General features: G+C 41.6%; 2 protein-coding genes across 12 annotated transcripts in view; both read right to left on the bottom strand.

Annotated features, from left to right (window-relative positions):
* LOC138978896 (protein HtrL-like) overlaps positions 1-19,522 on the bottom strand; it is a 136,559-nt gene that overhangs the window by 44,343 nt on the left and 72,694 nt on the right. For 5 of the 11 annotated variants that reach the window (XM_070351715.1, XM_070351704.1, XM_070351713.1 and 2 more), the window contains exons 4-7: positions 18,260-18,395; positions 14,656-15,266; positions 11,949-12,134; positions 6,500-6,656 (exon numbers count right to left, since the gene is read on the bottom strand). The exons of 1 other annotated variant lie outside the window; for it this stretch is intronic. In XM_070351715.1, coding sequence (XP_070207816.1) covers positions 11,991-12,134; positions 14,656-15,266; positions 18,260-18,395 — 891 coding nt within the window. In that variant the 3' untranslated portion in view covers positions 6,500-6,656; positions 11,949-11,990. Of the gene's footprint in view, positions 1-5,986; positions 6,281-6,486; positions 6,657-10,918; positions 11,038-11,298; positions 11,342-11,942; positions 12,135-14,655; positions 15,267-18,259; positions 18,396-19,522 lie in introns of those variants that run through there. 5 more of the 11 variants (XR_011459836.1, XM_070351708.1, XM_070351705.1 and 2 more) reach the window with 5 other exon arrangements.
* On the bottom strand, positions 6,663-10,912 carry LOC138978897 (uncharacterized). The gene is made up of 2 exons (XM_070351716.1): positions 8,022-10,912; positions 6,663-7,786 (listed from the first exon to the last, which is right to left on the bottom strand). Exon 1 carries the CDS (start codon positions 9,365-9,367, stop codon positions 8,765-8,767), a length of 603 nt encoding a protein of 200 aa, XP_070207817.1. The 5' UTR covers positions 9,368-10,912; the 3' UTR covers positions 6,663-7,786; positions 8,022-8,764.

Raw genomic sequence — 19,522 nt, forward strand, 5'->3', positions numbered from 1 at the left:
GTTTGGTAATTTCAAGGCAAGAGAGCCTTCTTATGCGAATACCCCAGTGACTGAGTCAGCCACTATTTGCTTTGTGTTCGTGACTAAGCTAAATTTGATTTAAACCAAGAGCATAAAGATGACTGAATGCTACAGTCATGAAAAATGATCGTTGCTGCTGCGTTTTGTTTTTCTCTATCATTTCGTATTTCAACTACGCAATTTACGGTAGGGTAATCAACACATCACTAGACTCTGAAACTGACAGCATTTTCCCGAACAGATGACACATTGATTACAGTATGATAGAAGTTGTCAGATAATTTTACACTGTAAAACTAAAAGATTAAGAGGCAATGTGCCAAGAGGTAGATACATGTTTTGAACGTAGAACTAGACTTCGGCTAAGGCAGATTTGAGACAGGAACAGGAGAGAAATGTAGATCTACATACTTGCCTTCAAGACAAAAGCGTACAGCAAGGAAAGCATAGAGACGGAGACAGACAAACCATCTTTGATACAGACCTTACAATACATGAATGCAAACAAATCTAGATCCAGACGCTTACCTTTCATTTCACCCCACGTCTGTTGCATGGACAGTAGGAACAGGTCCCGATGTTGCTGGTTTGTGTAGTTTTTACTTCCATGGTTCCATAGATTCCAACTCCTCGCCAAGATTCAGGTTGATGAAATATTTCGGTTCCGAATCGGCAAGTTTTGATGCTGAACTGACCGCCATTTGATGCATGATTTGTAAAGTGGGTGTCGACTGAAGTGCGCTCAGGGGCTGGAACTGGAAGTTCCTTGCGATCCGTTCGGAATAGATCCTGCTGTATTTGAGGGAACATACCATTACGTCCCAGCACCATTACGTCCCAGTACCATTACGTCCCAGTACCATTGCGTCCCAGTACCATTGCGTCCCAATACCATTGGGTCCCAGTACCATTGCGTCCCAGTACCATTACGTCCCAATACAATTACGTGCCATTGCGTCCCTGTACCATTAGGTCCCAATACTAGTGAATTTAATTTCTGAGATGTTACTGTAGCAGTGTAGCGACACGTTTTGTAATAAAAGTGCGTTTTGTAATAAATGTATTACAAATCGTGTTCGGATTACACAATTTTTATTACAAAACGCGTTCAACACGATTTGTAATAAAAACTATGTCGGTACATAGCAGTATTTCACAAATAAAAATAAAATAAAAAGATGTGTACCGGTTAGTCGAGATGAGGTGAAGTGGAAAAAAATAAAAAATAAATTAATAAATAAATAAATGTTTGTTCATTGGAGAAAAAAAAATCCTTCACGATATAATCAGAAACTGTAAAGGATATTGCATGTCAGTTTGTTTGTTTTGAGGCGCTCCTTGCTTTCCTTACAGGTTTTCTGAGGTAACCATGTTCTTTCTTTTAAAATGAACTGAAGCACGCTAACCTAAACCGAAGTGTAAAATTAATATATGCTTTAGCGGTGCTCGACACACACAAAAAATACCGAAACAGTACAGTACACCGCTTTGTATTCCACTGTATGTAACCGAGCATGACATGACTGTAGGCTTATTTACTGAGAAGACGATGTTTAAACCCGTTTCTGAGAAAAGCTAGACTGACTGTTCAGTCATCGAACCTTCAGCACATAGACACCGAGACACACAGATAGCGAAACCCTTACACGCACAAATGTAGACACAGACACCTACATACATACACACACACACACACACACACACACACACACACACACACACACACACACACACACAAACACACACACACGCGCGCGCGCGCAAGAATATACATACATGCACAATCAGTGACATAGACTAGTTCTACATGGGACGATGTTTCAATAACAAATCATTTCATTTTTCTTCCTGTTTAATGACTGAACAAACACAACCGTATCTTTAAAAATCAACAACTGCATATTCTGGTAAAATCCTGGTTTGTATGTACATGTTTAACATTTAACATATTACTCTGCAACCCTCCTGCGATCAAAATTCCTTTTGGATTCATAAATCGAAGACACTTGAATTAAATATTATTGGGCGAGAAACTGTTATGTTACTTTACATAAACAGGTACTGTAAGTAACACACGCCTAAAAAAAAAAGGAACATTATAAAGGCCTTCAACTAGCTGTTCTTCTTTTCTTCTCCACGATCATCATCATTATCATCATCTCCACAATCATCATCATTATCATCATCTCGTCGTCGTCATCATCATCAACATCAACAACAACAACCAACAACAACAACAACATTTTTTTTTTACAAAACACAATAGAAAAGAGAAAAAAATAAATGTGTCAAGTAAGTGCATATACAGGCTTCAACATTATTGCTACGTAAATTTATGCAATCTTGAAGCTTGAAATTACTCGGATAATATAAGGTAAGATACTCCGTACTTATAAAATCCACTGTTCATTTTCATCCTTTCGCTGACCTACTCTGTCGTACAATATCCATGCCACACACACACACACACACACACACACACTGCCCAATTGTGTTGGGACGTAATGGTACGGGGACGTAATGGGATTCCTTTATGGGACGTATCGAGATGCAATTTTCTTGGGACCTATCGACACGCAATTTTGTTGGGACGCAATGGTACGGGACGCAATGGCACTGGGACCCAATGGTATTGGGACCCAATGGGATTGCCTAATGGGACGCAATGAGACGGCATTTTTTTGGGACGCAATGGTACTGGGACACAATGGTACTGGGACGTATTGGCATGACCCCGTATTTGAAACGGATGGGCCGAGACGGGTGCTATCAAGCTTGTGAGACGTACGGTTCGCATGCTACACGGTCGCGGTTTGTGGTCAGTTTCGGGCGGTCCGTCTCAAACGTACTGGCGAATCTGATCGTGTATCTTGGCATCAATGATCAAAGCAGACGACGCTTACGTCACGAATCTGTGCGTACACCACGTAATAACTATGCACTCGCGTGAACAAGAAACTGTCGAGCTTCACAGATGTCGTCGTTGGGTAGTTTTGGGTTTGTTTTACTACCATAGGTGGATTTTTGAACTGTAAATGCACTCAGCTGCAACGATTATGGACCTCCCATTTATTGAATACAGCCTATATGGTACAAGACCAGTTCAGTGCCTACTGTTCACCTGTAGCAAGCACATCATGCCAGTGATATTAGAGACTCACTATTGCTCCTATGAGGGGAAGAAATGAAGAATCAAAAATTAACTGGACAGTTCCGGAAATTTCTAGAAGGTAAGGGAGATAACTCTTTTTTTGTATCCAAACAAAGGAGGTAAAGCTAATCATAATGGGATAGCGAGTGTCTTAAATTGCAACAGGGCTCCGCTTACTCCCGGGCGAAGAGAAAGAGAGTGTATGTCTGTGTGTGTGTGTGTGTGTGTGTGTGTGTGTCTGTCTGTGGTCGCCATACCTCTGAGATGGCAAGAGGCAGGAACAAGATAGTGTGCACGTACACTCCCTATGTGCCGCAGATGTGCACCTGGGTTTTAGTTTCTTGATTCATTGTTTCCTTTCTCAGATTATGGACCTCCCATTTATTGAATACAGCCTATATGGTGCAAGACCAGTTCAGTGCCTACTGTTCACCTGTAGCAAGCACATCATGCCAGTGATATTAGAGACTCGCTATTGCTCCTATGAGGGGAAGAAATGAAGAATGAAAAATTAACTGGACAGTTCCGGAAATTTCTAGAAGGTAAGGGAGATAACTCTTTTTTGTCTGTGGTCGCCATACCTCTGAGATGGCAAGAGGCAGGAACAAGATAGTGTGCACGTACACTCCCTAGGTGCCGCAGATGTGCACCTGGGTTTTAGTTTCTTGATTCATTGTTTCCTTTCTCAGATTATGGACCTCCCATTTATTGAATACAGCCTATATGGTGCAAGACCAGTTCAGTGCCTACTGTTCACCTGTAGCAAGCACATCATGCCAGTGATATTAGAGACTCGCTATTGCTCCTGTGAGGGGAAGAAATGAAGAAAGAAAAATTAACTGGACAGTTCCGGAAATTTCTAGAAGGTAAGGGAGATAACTCTTTTTTTGTATCCAAACAAAGGAGGTAAAGCTAATGATAATGGAATAGCGAGCGTCTTAAATTGCTACAGGGCTCCGCTTACTCCCGGGCGAAGCCGGGCTTAACTGCTAGTAGTATACTATAGTATACTATGTGGTACTTTTTCACTTGTTCCGCGAAAATTGTGATTTAGGGGGGAAACGAGCGCGTGCGTTCGTGCTTGCGTGAGAGAGATTTAGAGAGAGATGGGGTCGGGGAAGTTTGGTTGGGGTGCATGGGAGGGAGGGGGGGGGGGCGATGGGGAGTAGGAGGGGGGGGGGGGGGGGGGGGGGGGGATTGGGGCACAGACAGAGAAAGAAGCAGACAAAAACAGAGGAAAGAAATTAATCAACGACCAAAGTTGCTTATGTTCTTTTTCTTGAATCGACGATTTTATTCAACATCTGTGTAATAATCAAAGAAGCGTAAATCTCAATGACAATGATGGCAATAGTTAAAGGCACAGTACGCCTCCCGTAAACCATCACAGATACTGTCAGGCTTTTACACACAGTACAAACACCCTTTCATTTACAGGGTGGGCCATAAAAAGTGTCCACATTTAATTTGTTAATATTTTTCCTGTAAAGTGATATTTTCTTTTCTGTTTCAGATAGAATTTGAGACAAGCATCTTAGAATTCTTTTAAAGCCTGAATGGATCGCATTCCAGTACAGGAAAGGACCAAAATCGTTGAACTTTACTTTGTTACCAATTCTGTGGTTCTCGCCCAGAGCGCTTTTCGGAGAGAGTTCCCTGGCACACACTGTCCATGTGCGAGAACTGTGAAGCGCCTCGTGGATAAATTCAGAAAATGGTCGACCACTATGTCCTTTATTGTTATCTGCGAGACTACCAGTGTTCCTGAATTTATCCACGAGGCGCTTCACAGTTCTCGCACATGGACAGTGTGTGCCAGGGAACTCTCTCCGAAAAGCGCGCTGGGCGAGAACCACAGAATTGGTAGCAAAGTAAAGTTCAACGATTTTGGTCCTTTCCTGTACTGGAATGCGATCCATTCAGGCTTTAAAAGAATTCTAAGATGCTTGTCTCAAATTCTATCTGAAACAGAAAAGAAAATATCACTTTACAGGAAAAATATTAACAAATTAAATGTGGACACTTTTTATGGCCCACCCAGTACACACTCACCGCTTTTGAACATCCTAGGTGCCCTACGCAAAGAGCGAGCAATTTTCAAAGAATTAAATTTGCGGGTTGTCTCATAACAAAATCGGACGGTGCGTTTTGGCGCTAGACCCAACTTTCAAAATGTAAATAATAATTTGACAGCTTGTAACACAAACATTCTTAGATCATAAAAGAATTCTTTTTTCATCAAGATAAGATCAGGATGGCAACGATTTCGTGTACACTACATTGGGGTGTGCACGTTAAAGATCCCACGATTGACAAAAGGGTCTTTCCTGGCAAAATTGTATAGGCATAGATAAAAATGTCCACCAAATACCCGTTTGACTTGGAATAAAGGCCGTGAAAGGTGAATGCTCGCCTAATAGGCTACTGAGCTTTACTGGCCGATGTGAATGCGTTATATATTGTGTGTAAAAAATGTCTGTTTGTCTGTCTGTCTGTAAAAAATTCCATTTCAAACGGCAGAAATTAATATGTAAGCGCCTAGGGCTATATCTAGATTAGGCGCATAAAAATGATCACAATAATAATAATAATAATATACATATATGCAACCCCCCCCCCCCCCCCCACTCACACACACACACACTCACACACACACACTCACACACACACACTCACACACACACTCACACTCACACACTCACACACACTCACACACACATACATACACACACACACACACACACACACACACACACACACACACACACACACACACACAAAATATATATAAATCTGTATTATAAAACTGGAATGTTTACGTAGGCACAAGTTTATTCCCATTTAATCACTGTTTTGTGTAAAACGTAGGTAGAACGTATATGTGCAATTCGAACCTATCAGTCCAACATTCACCACAAACACACACACATCACGATGCAACCTTCATGGCATAGCCTATATAGAACCACTGTTTGGGCTTGCTGTAAGCCTGTAGCTTCACGTCACACACACAAACTCACCCCCCCCCCATACACACACACAACACGGTGCATCTTTAATGGCATAGCTCATATAGAACCACTGTCTGGGCTTCTTGTCAGCTTGTAGCTACACACACACACACACACACACACACACACACACACACACACACACACACACACACACACACACTCACACACACACACACACTCACACACACACACACTCACACACACACACACACTCACACACACACACACACACACACACTCACACACACACACACACACTCACACACACACACACTCACACACACACACACACACACACACACACACACACACACACACACACACACACACACACACACACACACAAATCACGGGGCAGCCTTCATAGCATAGCCAATATAGAACCAGTTCCCATGCTTCTTGTAAGCCTGTAGCTTCACTTTTGGTTGAAAGACCTTCTGAAGACTGGGCTGGTTCAACACGTAAATGACCTGCAACAACAAAAAATCCTCCTCATCATCACCAATCATCAATCATCAATCCTAATCCTCATCATGAATAATAATGATAACTTATATAGCTCGAATTTCAAACTAATTTTCTGGTTGTCCACTTGCGTTTTAAAAATATATGAAAACTCCGAATTACAATTAATACACAAGTTCCAACACACTATAACATCTTCTGCAAACATGATAAGGAAACAGTTAAAATAAGAACAACACAACATCTATGTTAAAAGCATACAACGCATGTAATACTAATATATAGCATTACATGTAAGCATGCACTTATATCCATGGGTAGTTCGTGAAAAATTCGGTTTAACTATACAATTTGGCTAAAACAGCATTCTATTCAAGTAAATTAAGGACACAAAAATAATAGGAAAACGAAAAGAGGCCTATTCTCGAGAAAATGTTAATAATATAAATACTGTAATACTATAATTAAGAATATTACAATAGCATTCCTTCTAAACGACTACAAAGAATACAGGGACACATATACACAGGCTTAGATTGAGCAGCACGCAGGTTGCAGGCAGGCATATTAATTCCCAGTTTACAATTGTGTGCATGTTTAATTCAGAGTTAGATTTGCGACACATATAGAGCAATATATATAGAAAAGTATTTGTAAAAAAAAAAAAAAAAAAAAACCAATGTCCATTAATAGAGAAGATTAAGAGCAGAGAGAGAAAAAAATTTAGAAAAAATGCCCAGTTTACTAGATTGTATTAAAACTAAATTGTCTAAATGTTAAATCGTAGAAGCTGATAATGTCTTGTCTTGTGCTTATCTTAAGCCTGACAGGAATTTAAAAAAGGCAAAGAAGCCGCCAGCATTGTAGCATCGAGAATCAACTTTTATTATGAGAAATTACAAGAAAAACATCACACATGTGTTACGTTTGTGCTTCGACCTAAAGCAAAAGTCTTTCACACGCGATGAAATTGTATTCCTGTCGTCAGAATAGTAAGAATCGGTAGGTCATCTGGTTCTAGTTCGGCTAGTTTCATACACAATAAGTTGGTACTAAAAGCTACGAAAGGTTGGTAGTATGAAATATTGCGAGCTGGAAGTGAATCGGGTTCCTAGTTGTTCACAGCAAGCTGGTACTAAGGCCAAACAAAAAAAAAGGTCTGTTTACGGTAACCCGACCGACCCTATTTTTTTCGCGCGACCCTAGACTTTTTTTGGCATTTGGGGAAAAAAAAAATAAAAAAATCTTTGGGTTTTTTTGCAAAATAATGTAAAAATTTTGGTTTTTTGGAAAAGAAAAAAAAATTCCTGACCTACCGACCCTATTTTTTTGGCCTATGTTACCGTAAACAGACCTTTTTTTTTTTTGGCCTAAACAATCTTCATAGACCAACTAAAACTGGGTAAACAATGTAGCATATATATAAAGCATTGTTACTAAAGCTATGGTACTAAACAATCTTCATAGACCAACTAAAACTGGGTAAACAATGTAGCATATATATAAAGCATTGTTACTAAAGCTATGGTACTAAACAATCTTCATAGACCAACTAAAACTGGGTAAACAGTGTAGCATATAAAGCATTGTTACTAAAGCTATGGTACTAAACAATCTTCATAGACCAACTAAAACTGGGTAAACAATGTAGCATATATAAACTCGGTGGCAAAAGAAACGTAAATAAAGGATGCGTTAATTAAACCTTTATGGACTTGAATACTCTGAACTCGAAAAGCTGCTTTTCCACATTTTACACGTGTCGAAAGTGGTCCCCATGACGGTTTGGGGTCCTCGTGAACAAGACCTTACGTGTGACCCAGATAACGGCAAACACGGTACTGACAAGATAAGACCGCAAAAAAAACTCGTGCAGAACATGGTAGTATCATGCTTTTGTTTTTATTTCAAGCAAGCTGTACCGTACTGTTATAACATTCATTTCTGCAACACAGGCGCGATGCCGAGATTATCACCAGAGCCGCGCCAACAGGCGATCGGGAGACTTGATGCCGGACAATCAGTTCAGCAAGTTTCTAGGGCATTTGGAGTAAATGTCACCACGGTTTATCGCCTGCAGCAACGTTTTCATGCCACTAACAGTACCTGCGACCTACCAAGACGTGGCAGACCCCGGGTAACAACAGCCCGTCAAGATCGCCATCTTGTCCATCAACACTAGCGAGATCCATTCGAAACTGCCGCCAACACAGCCCGTAACACAATCGGGGTGCATGGACAACCCGTCAGTGCCAGAACTGTACGCCGACGGCTTGGTGGGCAGAACCTGGTAAATCGGCGTCCTGCTCGACGTCCTGTCTTGACAGCTCAGCATCGCCTGGATCGTCTGGCCTGGGCCCAGCAGCATGCCCACTGGCGCCATCGGGACTGGCGCAGGGGTCTTTTTTCGGACGAGAAGCGCTTTTGCCTGGACCCTGGCGATTGGCGGGTCCGGATCTTGGGAAGACATGGACAGCGGTTTGCTAACAATAACATACTGCAGCATGATCGATGGGGAGGTGCCAGCGTCATGATATGGGGCGCCATTGGTGCCAATCAGCGAGTGGGGCCTGTCGTCTTTCAGAACGTCGGCCAAGGCCGTGGGAATGGTGTCAATGCAGACCGCAACATCAATCAAGTCCTGCGTCCCTATGTGGTTCCATTTGTCCAGAGACACCGGAACTGCATTTTTCAGCAAGACAATGCTCGTCCCCATACTGCACGTGCTACCCAGGTCTTCCTGCGTCACAACAACGTCAACCTCCTTCCTCACCCTGCTCGATCTCCGGATCTAAACCCAATCGAACACTTTTGGGACATAATGCAAAGGAGGATTAATGCCCTTGGCCGGAGACCCCGCACAGCAGCAGAACTGCGTGCTGCCGTGACTCAGGTGTGGGCTCAGGTCCCTCAGCAGCAAATCAATGACCTCGTCCTCTCCATGTACAGGAGGTGCGCCGCTGTCATCAACGCCCAGGGAGTAGCAACACGCTATTGACTTTCAACAGTCTTCAAAAATTGTTCAGTGGAACATGGCACGTCGTTTTCTAATCCGAATAAACTTGTTCGTATGGTTTTTGTATCGGTCAATTCGTTTCATTGTTATTGTTAACCCGAAAGAATTAATTCGACATTAAAATTCATGGGTAACCCATCTACACTGCAGCATTTGCGTTTCTTTTGCCTGTGAGTATATAAAGCATTGTTACTAAAGCTATGGTTCTAAAACAATCTTCATAGGCCTACTAAAACTGGGTAAACAGTTAAGCATAAAAAGCATTGTCAGTTGGAAGTTAAGTAGGTTACAATTTGGTTAGTGTCATTCACAACACGCTTGTATTAATCACATCTACTTAAATATGGCAAAATGAAATCTACTTAAATATGGCGTAATGAAATCTGCTTAAATATGGCGAAATGAAGTCTACTTAAATATGGCGTAATGAAATCTACCTAGGTAAGGCGTAATGAAATCTGCCTAAGTAAGACGTAATAAAATCTACCTGAGTATGGCGGAACGAACTCTACGTTAGCTAGTAATGCAGAGATATTGTAGTTTGTTGCCCCACAGTCTATGTTACATCTTCGTTCTGTTTTAGATCTGTACGCTTTTATGTGATTTCTGTTTTATTGTCAGACTTTTTATGTGTAACTATAAACCGGCACGGTTGGCCTAGTGATAAGGCGTCCGCCCCGTGATCGGGAGGTCGTGGGTTCGAACCCCGGCCGAGTTATACCTAAGACTTTAAAATTGGCAATCTAGTGGCTGCTCCGCCTGGCGTCTGGCATTATGGGGTTAGTGCTAGGACTGGTTGGTCCGGTGTCAGAATAATGTGACTGGGTGAGACATGAAGCCTGTGCTGCGACTTCTGTCTTGTGTGTGGCGCACGTTATATGTCAAAGCAGCACCGCCCTATGGCCCTTCGTGGTCGGCTGGGCGTTAAGCAAAACAAACAAACATGTGTAACTATGTGTCTATTACTTATCTTACGTGTTTTTTGTTCCATCTTTAAAAAAAAACAACTCTAGATTATTTTATATAACTATAAGTGGTCGTTGTCTATGAATTGTTTTTAATGCTTGTATGTTATTTCTTACGAGAAAACTTTTTATGTAAAATGTTAAATTTTAATGTCTAATGTAAAGCGCCATGAGACTGCCATTCGGCGGTGAACAGCGCTATAAAAGAATGTTTTATTAGTGTTATTATTATTAGTAAGGGAAATATGGATGAATGAAATCTACAAGTTGAATACACAGTCAGAACCTATATAACTGTGTGTATGACGTGATCATGACGTAACGGCGCGTCTTTCATGACGTAACCTATGTAGAACCAATCCCAACCAGATCCCGTTGTGTAAGGCTGTAGTTGTACTCTCGGTTTAAGTTTAGGATAAGGATAAGGATAAGGATAAGGATAAGATTTTATATAGTCCATGAGGGTAACCTCACAGAAATTCGGGCTGCTTTCTCCCTGGGGAAAGCGAGCTGCCATACAGTATACGGCGCTACACGCATGCAGGAAAAAAAAATGGGTAGCGCCGTATACTGTATGGCAGCTCGCTTTCCCCAGGCAGAAAGCAGCCCGAATTTCTGAGAGGTTACCCTCATGGACTATATAAAATCTTATCCTTATCCTTATCCTAAACTAATCGTGGAAACTGGCCTGGTTCATAATGTAAATGACCTGTCACAAAAGAAAAAACAATCTGAAACAGCTCTGTCTGAGTTAGTCTGAAAGATGGCTTTCTTGATTCCAACGACAGAGGTTCGCAAGTCAAGATTTTTCTGAATGGGCTTGGGGTGGGGTGGGGTGGGGTGGCGTGGGAGGTTGGGGGAGACAATACGAGAGTATGGTAGTAACACACTATGACTTGAAGGTAAGAGGTTCATTTCATGCCAAATGCGGCTACACCCCAAATTGTTTGTTTGTTTAACGCCCAGTCCACCACGAAGGGTTATATCAGGGCGGTGCTGCTTTGACATTTGACGTGCACCACACACAAGACAGAAGTCGCAGCACAGGCTTCATGTCTCACCCAGTCACATTATTCTGATACCGGACCAACCAGTCCTAGCACTAACCCCATAATGCCAGACGCCAGGCGGAGCAGCCACTAGATTGCCAATTTTAAAGTCTTAGGTATGACCCGGCCGGGGTTCGAACCCACGACCTCCCGCTCACTGGGCGGACGCCTTACCACTAGGCCACCGTGTTGCGGTCCCCAAATTGTTAGTAAATAGAAAACAGAAGGTAAATACGACGGAATGTGGTGTGGAAGTTGAACCTTTACCCACAGAACCTCAAACACTGTGTGCATGACGTGATCATGACGTCACGGTGTGTCCTTCATGACATAGCCTATGAAGAACCAATCCGATCCCTGGAACCCATCGAACCATCCGGGTCTGTACAGCTGGAGCTGTACTTTCGGTTGAAACTTAATAAGGAAAGCTGGCAGGTACATAATGTAAATGACCTGTCAAGAAAGGGAACAAACTGAAACATTGCTTCACAAAATGCCAATGTCAGCAGAGGGACGAACATACGGACAGGCAGGCAGACAGACAGACGCAGATATACACACTGCTGGTGAATGCTTCGTGTTAACTGACGGACAGACAGACAGACAGACAGACAAACAGACTGTGCATGCCGATGTGGCATGCATTCATCTATTTTTTTTGTAGTTGTGAATACGTTTTGCTTCAGCCATTTTACGGTGTGAAGCAAGTGATCATGGCACCTTGTTGTGACCTGTTTTTGTGGAGCGTTTTTTTTAACTATCTGTACGCGTGAGACTCACGTGCTATTTTCCCTGTCCTGGTTTTGGTGTGAGCGCTCCAAACTGCGTCGTAACCTTTAGAATACGTGTGACTCGCGTGTTTTTAGTTTCTAATGCCAGCTAGTTCCTTGTTCTTCTTTTTGTAAAATAGACCGTTCCAAGTTGTGAGCATGCACGAAGTGCGTGATCATTAGTGATTGGTTGTGAATAGTAGTCTCAACCAACCCTGTTTTAGGAATGTTGTTGGTTGGTCAATATGGTGACCTTTTTACCTTTAAGATGAACTATTCCATGTTAGGTTTTTGTTTTCTATAAATATTACTGTTTGACTTCCTCTCTTCAGTCGATCTGAGGGTTTTTATGGAAGAGTTTGGATGTTTTATGTAACGTATTAAAGTTAGCAAGTGAGCTGATGGAGTTCTTCTTGTAATGTTTTAAAGTCAACGTGAACAGTTTGAATATTGTCAACGTGAACGTGTTTTGAAAGTTGTGAATTGTTTTGTGCCCTTCGTTGAGAGGCTACAGTTTTGGTACTCTGGTCAACCCACACAGCGCATAGGGTAATTTTGTTGTTACTTGTTTGTGTTGTATTTTGGTCGCCATTTTGTAATGACTTTGTGAGTTGTTTATGTATAACGTGAGTTGAAAGTGTGACATGTTGTAGTGTTTCTTTATTGTGTGTTGAACTATTCTAGTTTTGTGAAAAGTACAGCAATGATTTGTAGACGCTAGAAAGTCGCTAATTTTTATAATGATAACTTGTGTTTTCTGTGGTTAACGAAGTTCGAAGTGAAACGTTTTCTCTGACTTATCCTAGCCTTACGTTAAAGGAATTTAGGTAAAAGAGCTTGCGGTCTGTGGTGATCGTTTGTAAACGAGCTTATTTCTAATAACGCTATTGGGGGAAATTAGATGAGGAAATATCTTGTTTGTGACTTTGATTAACGCAGGAACGTTGTCGTTTAGAGACTTTTTAGTATGACAGTTTGCTATTGTATTCCTGGCCTGATGAGTCAACGTTTTGTATTTTCCTTAAAGTAGCCATTTTGGATTTAAAACGTATTTATGCTAAGTTTCTTGAGTATATAGTGTTTATTGTATTGTTTAACGTAAGGAACGTAATCCTTTCTTACTGTTAAAGGATTAACCAACGAGTGTTTGGTATTGTAACTTTCTTGTCTGTTTGTCTTCGCCTGTTTTGTGATTGTTTATTTTTCCCGTTTTTGTTTCTCGTGTCTTGTTTATGCATTTTTGATACCTTTGCCATGTCTAATAATTTGTTTTCTTTTCTCTTTTTCTTTCTGTTTAGTTTTTTACCGCAATACATATTACTGAATATCACAATCTACAATACTGTATCTTAATATGCATTACTGATACCTAGTAATCAGATGTAGAGTAATAAACCAGTATTTTTGCGCGTTATCGCTTGTAACCTGTGTTTGTCATTTCGTATGAACAATTTGTAGTACCAGCCTCGCACACGAAGGCGCGCACACAGACAGACAAACAGACAGACAGACAGACAAACAGACAGACAGACAGACGGGAAAAAACTGCTGGGGGGGGGGGGGGAGAGAGAGAGAGAGAGAGAGAGAGAGAGAGAGAGAGAATGACAATGATAATTCTTTTTTTATTGAGGGTAATAGATTAAGCAGTGGTCTGCTTTTTTACATCCAGCCCTCGCCCTAAAAAGGGACGAACTAAAAAAGAATGACATAAAAATACAAGATAATAAATAGAAAAAGAAAAATTCTACATTTTAACAGATATCTAAAGTGACACCACATTATACATAATTATGTACACAAAATGAGAGAGAGAATAAATCATACACACACCGCCCCCCCCCCCTCCCTATATATATAATATATATACATTATCCACTTATGCTCTACCCTGGAGATAGACTCAATTTACGACGCACTGACTTCCCTTGGCCACCCTACTCCCTGATCTCAACCAACCCGACTACTTTCTGTGGGGTTCCTCAAGGACAGGATATACGGCAACAAAAGCATATTATCAACTTCTAAGGACAGACCAGTTTCTACCAAATTTGCAAGACATAATCTCCCATCATTCTGCTATTGTTTGGTGAATACATTTTCTAAATCTCTCTCCGCAGTCAAAAATGAGATAAACAAAAAAATGGGGCACTTTTTTTGGACCACCTTGTATACCCTCTACAAACACCCACACAGAAACAACGTACCTGTTGGTCAGTGCTCATGAGTTTCATGTCCAGCAGGAGTCGAACAGCTCTCCTGTAGTCACTGCAGTATTCATACACCACATCAGGCGTGCCCACGAAAGAGGCACCCCCGACCCACACCTTATTCCTCGCTATCACGTCTCGGGCGCTCATGCTCTCAAACTTATTTACCTCGCTATACCCGACTTTCGTTCTGTCCAAGTCGGTAGGCGCAGTCAGGTGGATCGTCTGGTTTTTGCCCACTTCCCCTCTGAACAGCCCTATGTCCAACCACGCTATGAAAGGAGTCGTGTACAGTCGCTCGCGGATCACTCGTTGTACCAGCTCAAACTTGGCATGCATTGCGCAAGAGTACAGGGGGTTGATCGTGTTTGGTGGGTGCTTGGGATAATTCGGCTGTGAATAAATGGCGGCGATTTCTTTCTCCAGTCTGAAGGCCCACAACTCTTGTCGCTTGACGAGGAAGATGGTGGTTCGTTCTGGGGGATAGCGGGCCCTGATGCGCTTGAAGAGGTCGACGGTGTCTTGCGCGTCGGCAAAGACGATGAGACGATTGTCGAGATCGCCGAAAATCGTCATCCATTTCTTGTACAGGTTGGGTGTGTAACGGCCTGCAAAAAGCAGAAAATTAAGAGATGATGTATATATATTTATACGTCGTGCCAAATTCGCGGAATTGGCAACATGTTTGCCCATTTCGCGTAATCGCCAAAACGCTGCCGGCCTATTACTCGAAATCGGCGGCGTTTTGCCGAAAATGCGTGAAGGATTCTATCTAAAACTTGCCCATTTTGCGAAATCGGCAGCCACGTTTTGGTTTTAAAGTTCAAATCCCTAAGAAATCATCACACTTAGACAGCTGTATATTCCAGGGCCGGACTGGGGGGGGGGGGGGGTTACAGGGGTTGCGCAACCCCCCCCTGGCTTAAGCATGTACCTCCCAAACGCTTTTTTTGGGGGGGAGGGGGGGTTGCATCTGGATCAATTCTTTTTCATTGCCTATACAGCTTGCTGTCGAATTTACATTTTTTTTTCAAGGAGAGGCTTCCTTTCCCTCCAAAAACATCAAAAAAAGTTCAGCTCGAGAGAGAGAGAGAGAGAGAGAGAGAGAGAGAGAGAGAGAGAGAGAGAGAGAGAGAGAGAGAGAGAGAGAGAGAGAGACGCATACGCAGATAATTTCTTCAATAGGCCATAGCCCCTTATGAAGGATCGGAGTGTGAACAAATGATTAACGTTGCAAATAATTTAACTACACAGGTGCAAAAAAAGGTACAACATAACATTCGCACAACACTACGGATTAAAACATACATTACACGTTATTTAACTAAGAGGTTAAAACATCTCTTAATTTAAAGGCTTTATACAAATACAAGGATACATTTCTAACAACAGTTTCTTGAGGGGAAGCCAGGAGCAAGCTGAGTCTAAAAGTGCTTGGGTTTTTATAATATTTAAATGGGATACATTTTTCTCTTAATCTGTTTAAGTATGGACAACACAAAACAAAATGGACTTCATCATCTTGCGTTACTTTACAAAGGGGACACATTAACTGATCGGCATCATGCTGTTTATATCGGTTAGCGCAGCATGCACATTTATTTCTGAAATACCGAATCGAAACCTAGTCATAATAAACTTTAGATGTCTATCCACATTCAACAAAAGGTAGGGTTTAATGTCATGTACAGTACAAAATGTCCGATAAACAGCAAATCTATCACTATTTTGAATATGATAATCCCACTCTTGCCATCTGCAATCGACCAACCTTTCCCTAAAAACACGCAAAAACTCTTTTTCATTAACAACGCCCTGATGCAACCACACAAAACCAAAACCGTACTCATACAATTTACAACGGACACTTGAGGCCCAGTTCTTTTTACCACTCTCATCCATTTTATACAACATATCATATGATTTACGAGGAAGTCTGTGCGCCTCCATCTTTAACAATTTCATCCAGTAGCTAACGCATCTTAAAATAGAATTCAAATATATCGGATATCTGTTTGTCTCACCATATACCAGGTCATTAGGTGTTCGCATACGAACTCCTAAGAACTTCTTCAATGCAAATAAATGGACTTTTTCACACTGCAGAGCAGCTTTATCCAATCCCCATATCTCAGCACCATACTGTACTATTGGTTGTACTTGGGAATCAAACAACTTCAAAAAGACATGCAAACTATTATTATTAAGCACAGATAATCTTTGTATAATACACATCAGAGCATTTTTGGCCCGGCTTGAGAGATCACTACAGGCAGCAGTGAAACTGAGTCGAGTTGAAAACAATATTCCTAAATACTTATACACGTTTACAACAGGTAAAATATCAACCCCATATGTCCATCTTTCCCTTGCACTCAAATATCCACCTTTCCTAAACACAATAATGTTACTTTTACTCATGTTTACCTTTAAATGAAGAGAGGACACTGCCCTGCGTAAATTATTTAACTGAGTCTGTAGACCCACAACCGTCTCTGATAACAACAATAAATCATCAGCAAGCAAAAGAATAAACAATTCCAAATAATCATCAGTAAATGTGGCACCATGTCTTCCATTCTCAATTATCTCAAGTGCTAACTCATTGATAAAGAGAGAAAATAAAACTGGGCTACATACATCGCCCTGTTTAACACCAAATGTACAATTAATATAATCCGTAAACTTTGCTCCACATCTCACTTTTATTTTTACATTATCATACATACTCTTCACACACCTAAAGAGTTTCCCTTTTATACCATTTTTTAACAGAATTGGCCAGAGCAAAGCTCTGTTGATGGAATCAAACGCCTTCTCAAAATCTATAAAGGCAACATACAGTTTACGATTCAAAGAAAATTGTTTCTGTACAAAGGCCAACAGTGTAAACATATGATCAATAGTGGAATAATTCTTTTTAAAACCAGCTTGATATTCACCAGTACTGTTATTACATTCAATCCATTCTTGCAACCTGTTATTAATCACAGTACTATAGACCTTGCTACTAACATTACACAGTGAAATTCCACGATAATTATTTGGATCATTCACATCGCCTTTCTTAAACAAAGGGATAACAATGGACTCTGTCCAACTTTCTGGAAATACACCCTTGGAAAACAAAAAATTAAACAGGTGTACCAAAAAGTCAATCCCTGGAGAAAAAACATTTTTCAAAAGTTCTCCTATTATTCCATCAGGCCCAGCAGACTTTTGAGGTTTTAACTTTCTCATTGCAATCAACACTTCTTCTTTTGAAATAGGACGATTCAAAATACCTTCATCGTCTTCATATTCAATTTCTTCAGCCTCAATTAGATCAGAGAGAGAGAGAGAGAGAGAGAGAGAGAGAGAGAGAGAGAGAGAGAGAGAGAGAGAGAGAGAGAGAGAGAGAGAGAGAGAGAGAGAGAGAGAGAGAGAGAGAGAGAGAGAGAGAGAGAGAGAGAGAGAGAGAGAGAGAGAGAGAGAGAGAGAGAGAGAGAGAGAGAGAGAGAGAGAGAGAGAGAGAGAGAGGGAGAGAGAGAGAGAGAGAAAGAGAGAGAGAGAGAGAGAGAGAGAGAGACACACACAATCCCCCCTCCCCACACACACATACCTTCTCCTCCTGCTTTATCCAGCTGGCCAAGGTTGAAATAGGCGGTGACCACAGTCACTTCGTTAGTCTTCGGTAATCCGCTCGTGTAGCTCCGTACATTGTTGATGACGTCGCTCTCTGTGGCGTTGGCAGAAAGCTGCAAATAGTTTGACAATGCATGATAATAGACCTTTTTCGTATAACCTTTGCCCCCAGCGTTTCGACCTATCAGATTTTAGGGCACGGCAGCCTCTCTCTGATAACCGGAACTAGGGGGCAATAGGTGCCTGGCCTGAAATACCTCTTTCACTTTCGATGCTCGAAGATTACTTTGCCAGAGGATTACTTTGAGAAATTCTGCAAGAAAACGGATTATCTTGTTCAAAATCATGAACAAAAAGTCAAGGACATGCACGAAGGTATGGTTTGAAACGGCTATTGGTGGTATATGGACGAAAGACTTGGCGAACTTCCCCTGCATAAGCGAGGGTGCGTATCGCTAGCGCTACGTGTCATTTGTGCTGAGTGTCATTTGTCCTACGTGTCATTTGTGCTACGTGCCGCTATCGCTACGTTGATTAGTGCTACAAATAATTTGTCGATGAGTCGCTATCATTCGTTCATTATCACTACGTGTCGACAGCACTACATCTTTTAGCGCGACGTGTCATTATCGCTACGTGTCAATACCACTACCCTTACTGACGACTCTCTTTTTCTCATTTTTTCAGTCTCTCGCTCTCACTCGTGGTTTGTGTGTGTACATGTATGTCTGTGTATGTATGTGTGTGCGTGTGTCTGTCTGTTTCAGTGTGTGTGTGTGTGTGTGTGTGTGTGTGTGTGTGTGTGTGTGTGTGTGTGTGTGTGTGTGTGTGTGTGACTCTCTCTTGCTCACTTGCTCGCTCACTCGCTCGCTCACTCACTCGCTCGCTCGCTCACTTGCTCGCTCACTCGCTCGCTCACTCACTCTGTCTCTCTCTCTGTCTCTCTCTCTGTCTCTCTCTCTGTCTCTCTCTCTGTCTCTCTCTCTCTCTCTCTCTCTCTCTCTCTGAAGGAATATTTTGTTGTTCCTTTCAATTTGCCAGAGATTTGTAATTTTCGGAAGAAAGTCTCTGCATGATTTTCAGTTGTTTCTTTTGGATTTTGATCTTTTTAGAAAAAAGGGCTTTGTTTTTGACTAATTGTAAGACAGTGTTATTGCATATATTTGTAAATGGAAATATTGACACAAGGTATAAGCGAGGATATTGAGACCTTTTCTTCTCTCCCAAATTCTTTTATGAA

The sequence above is a fragment of the Littorina saxatilis genome, linkage group LG10 (assembly GCF_037325665.1).
Source record: "Littorina saxatilis isolate snail1 linkage group LG10, US_GU_Lsax_2.0, whole genome shotgun sequence".
NCBI classification, from domain to species: Eukaryota; Metazoa; Mollusca; class Gastropoda; order Littorinimorpha; family Littorinidae; genus Littorina; species Littorina saxatilis.

Bases quoted from the DNA above. Each gene is read 5' to 3' on its own strand.
- LOC138978897 (XM_070351716.1), bottom strand. From the start codon at position 9,367: ATGGGGACGAGCATTGTCTTGCTGAAAAATGCAGTTCCGGTGTCTCTG.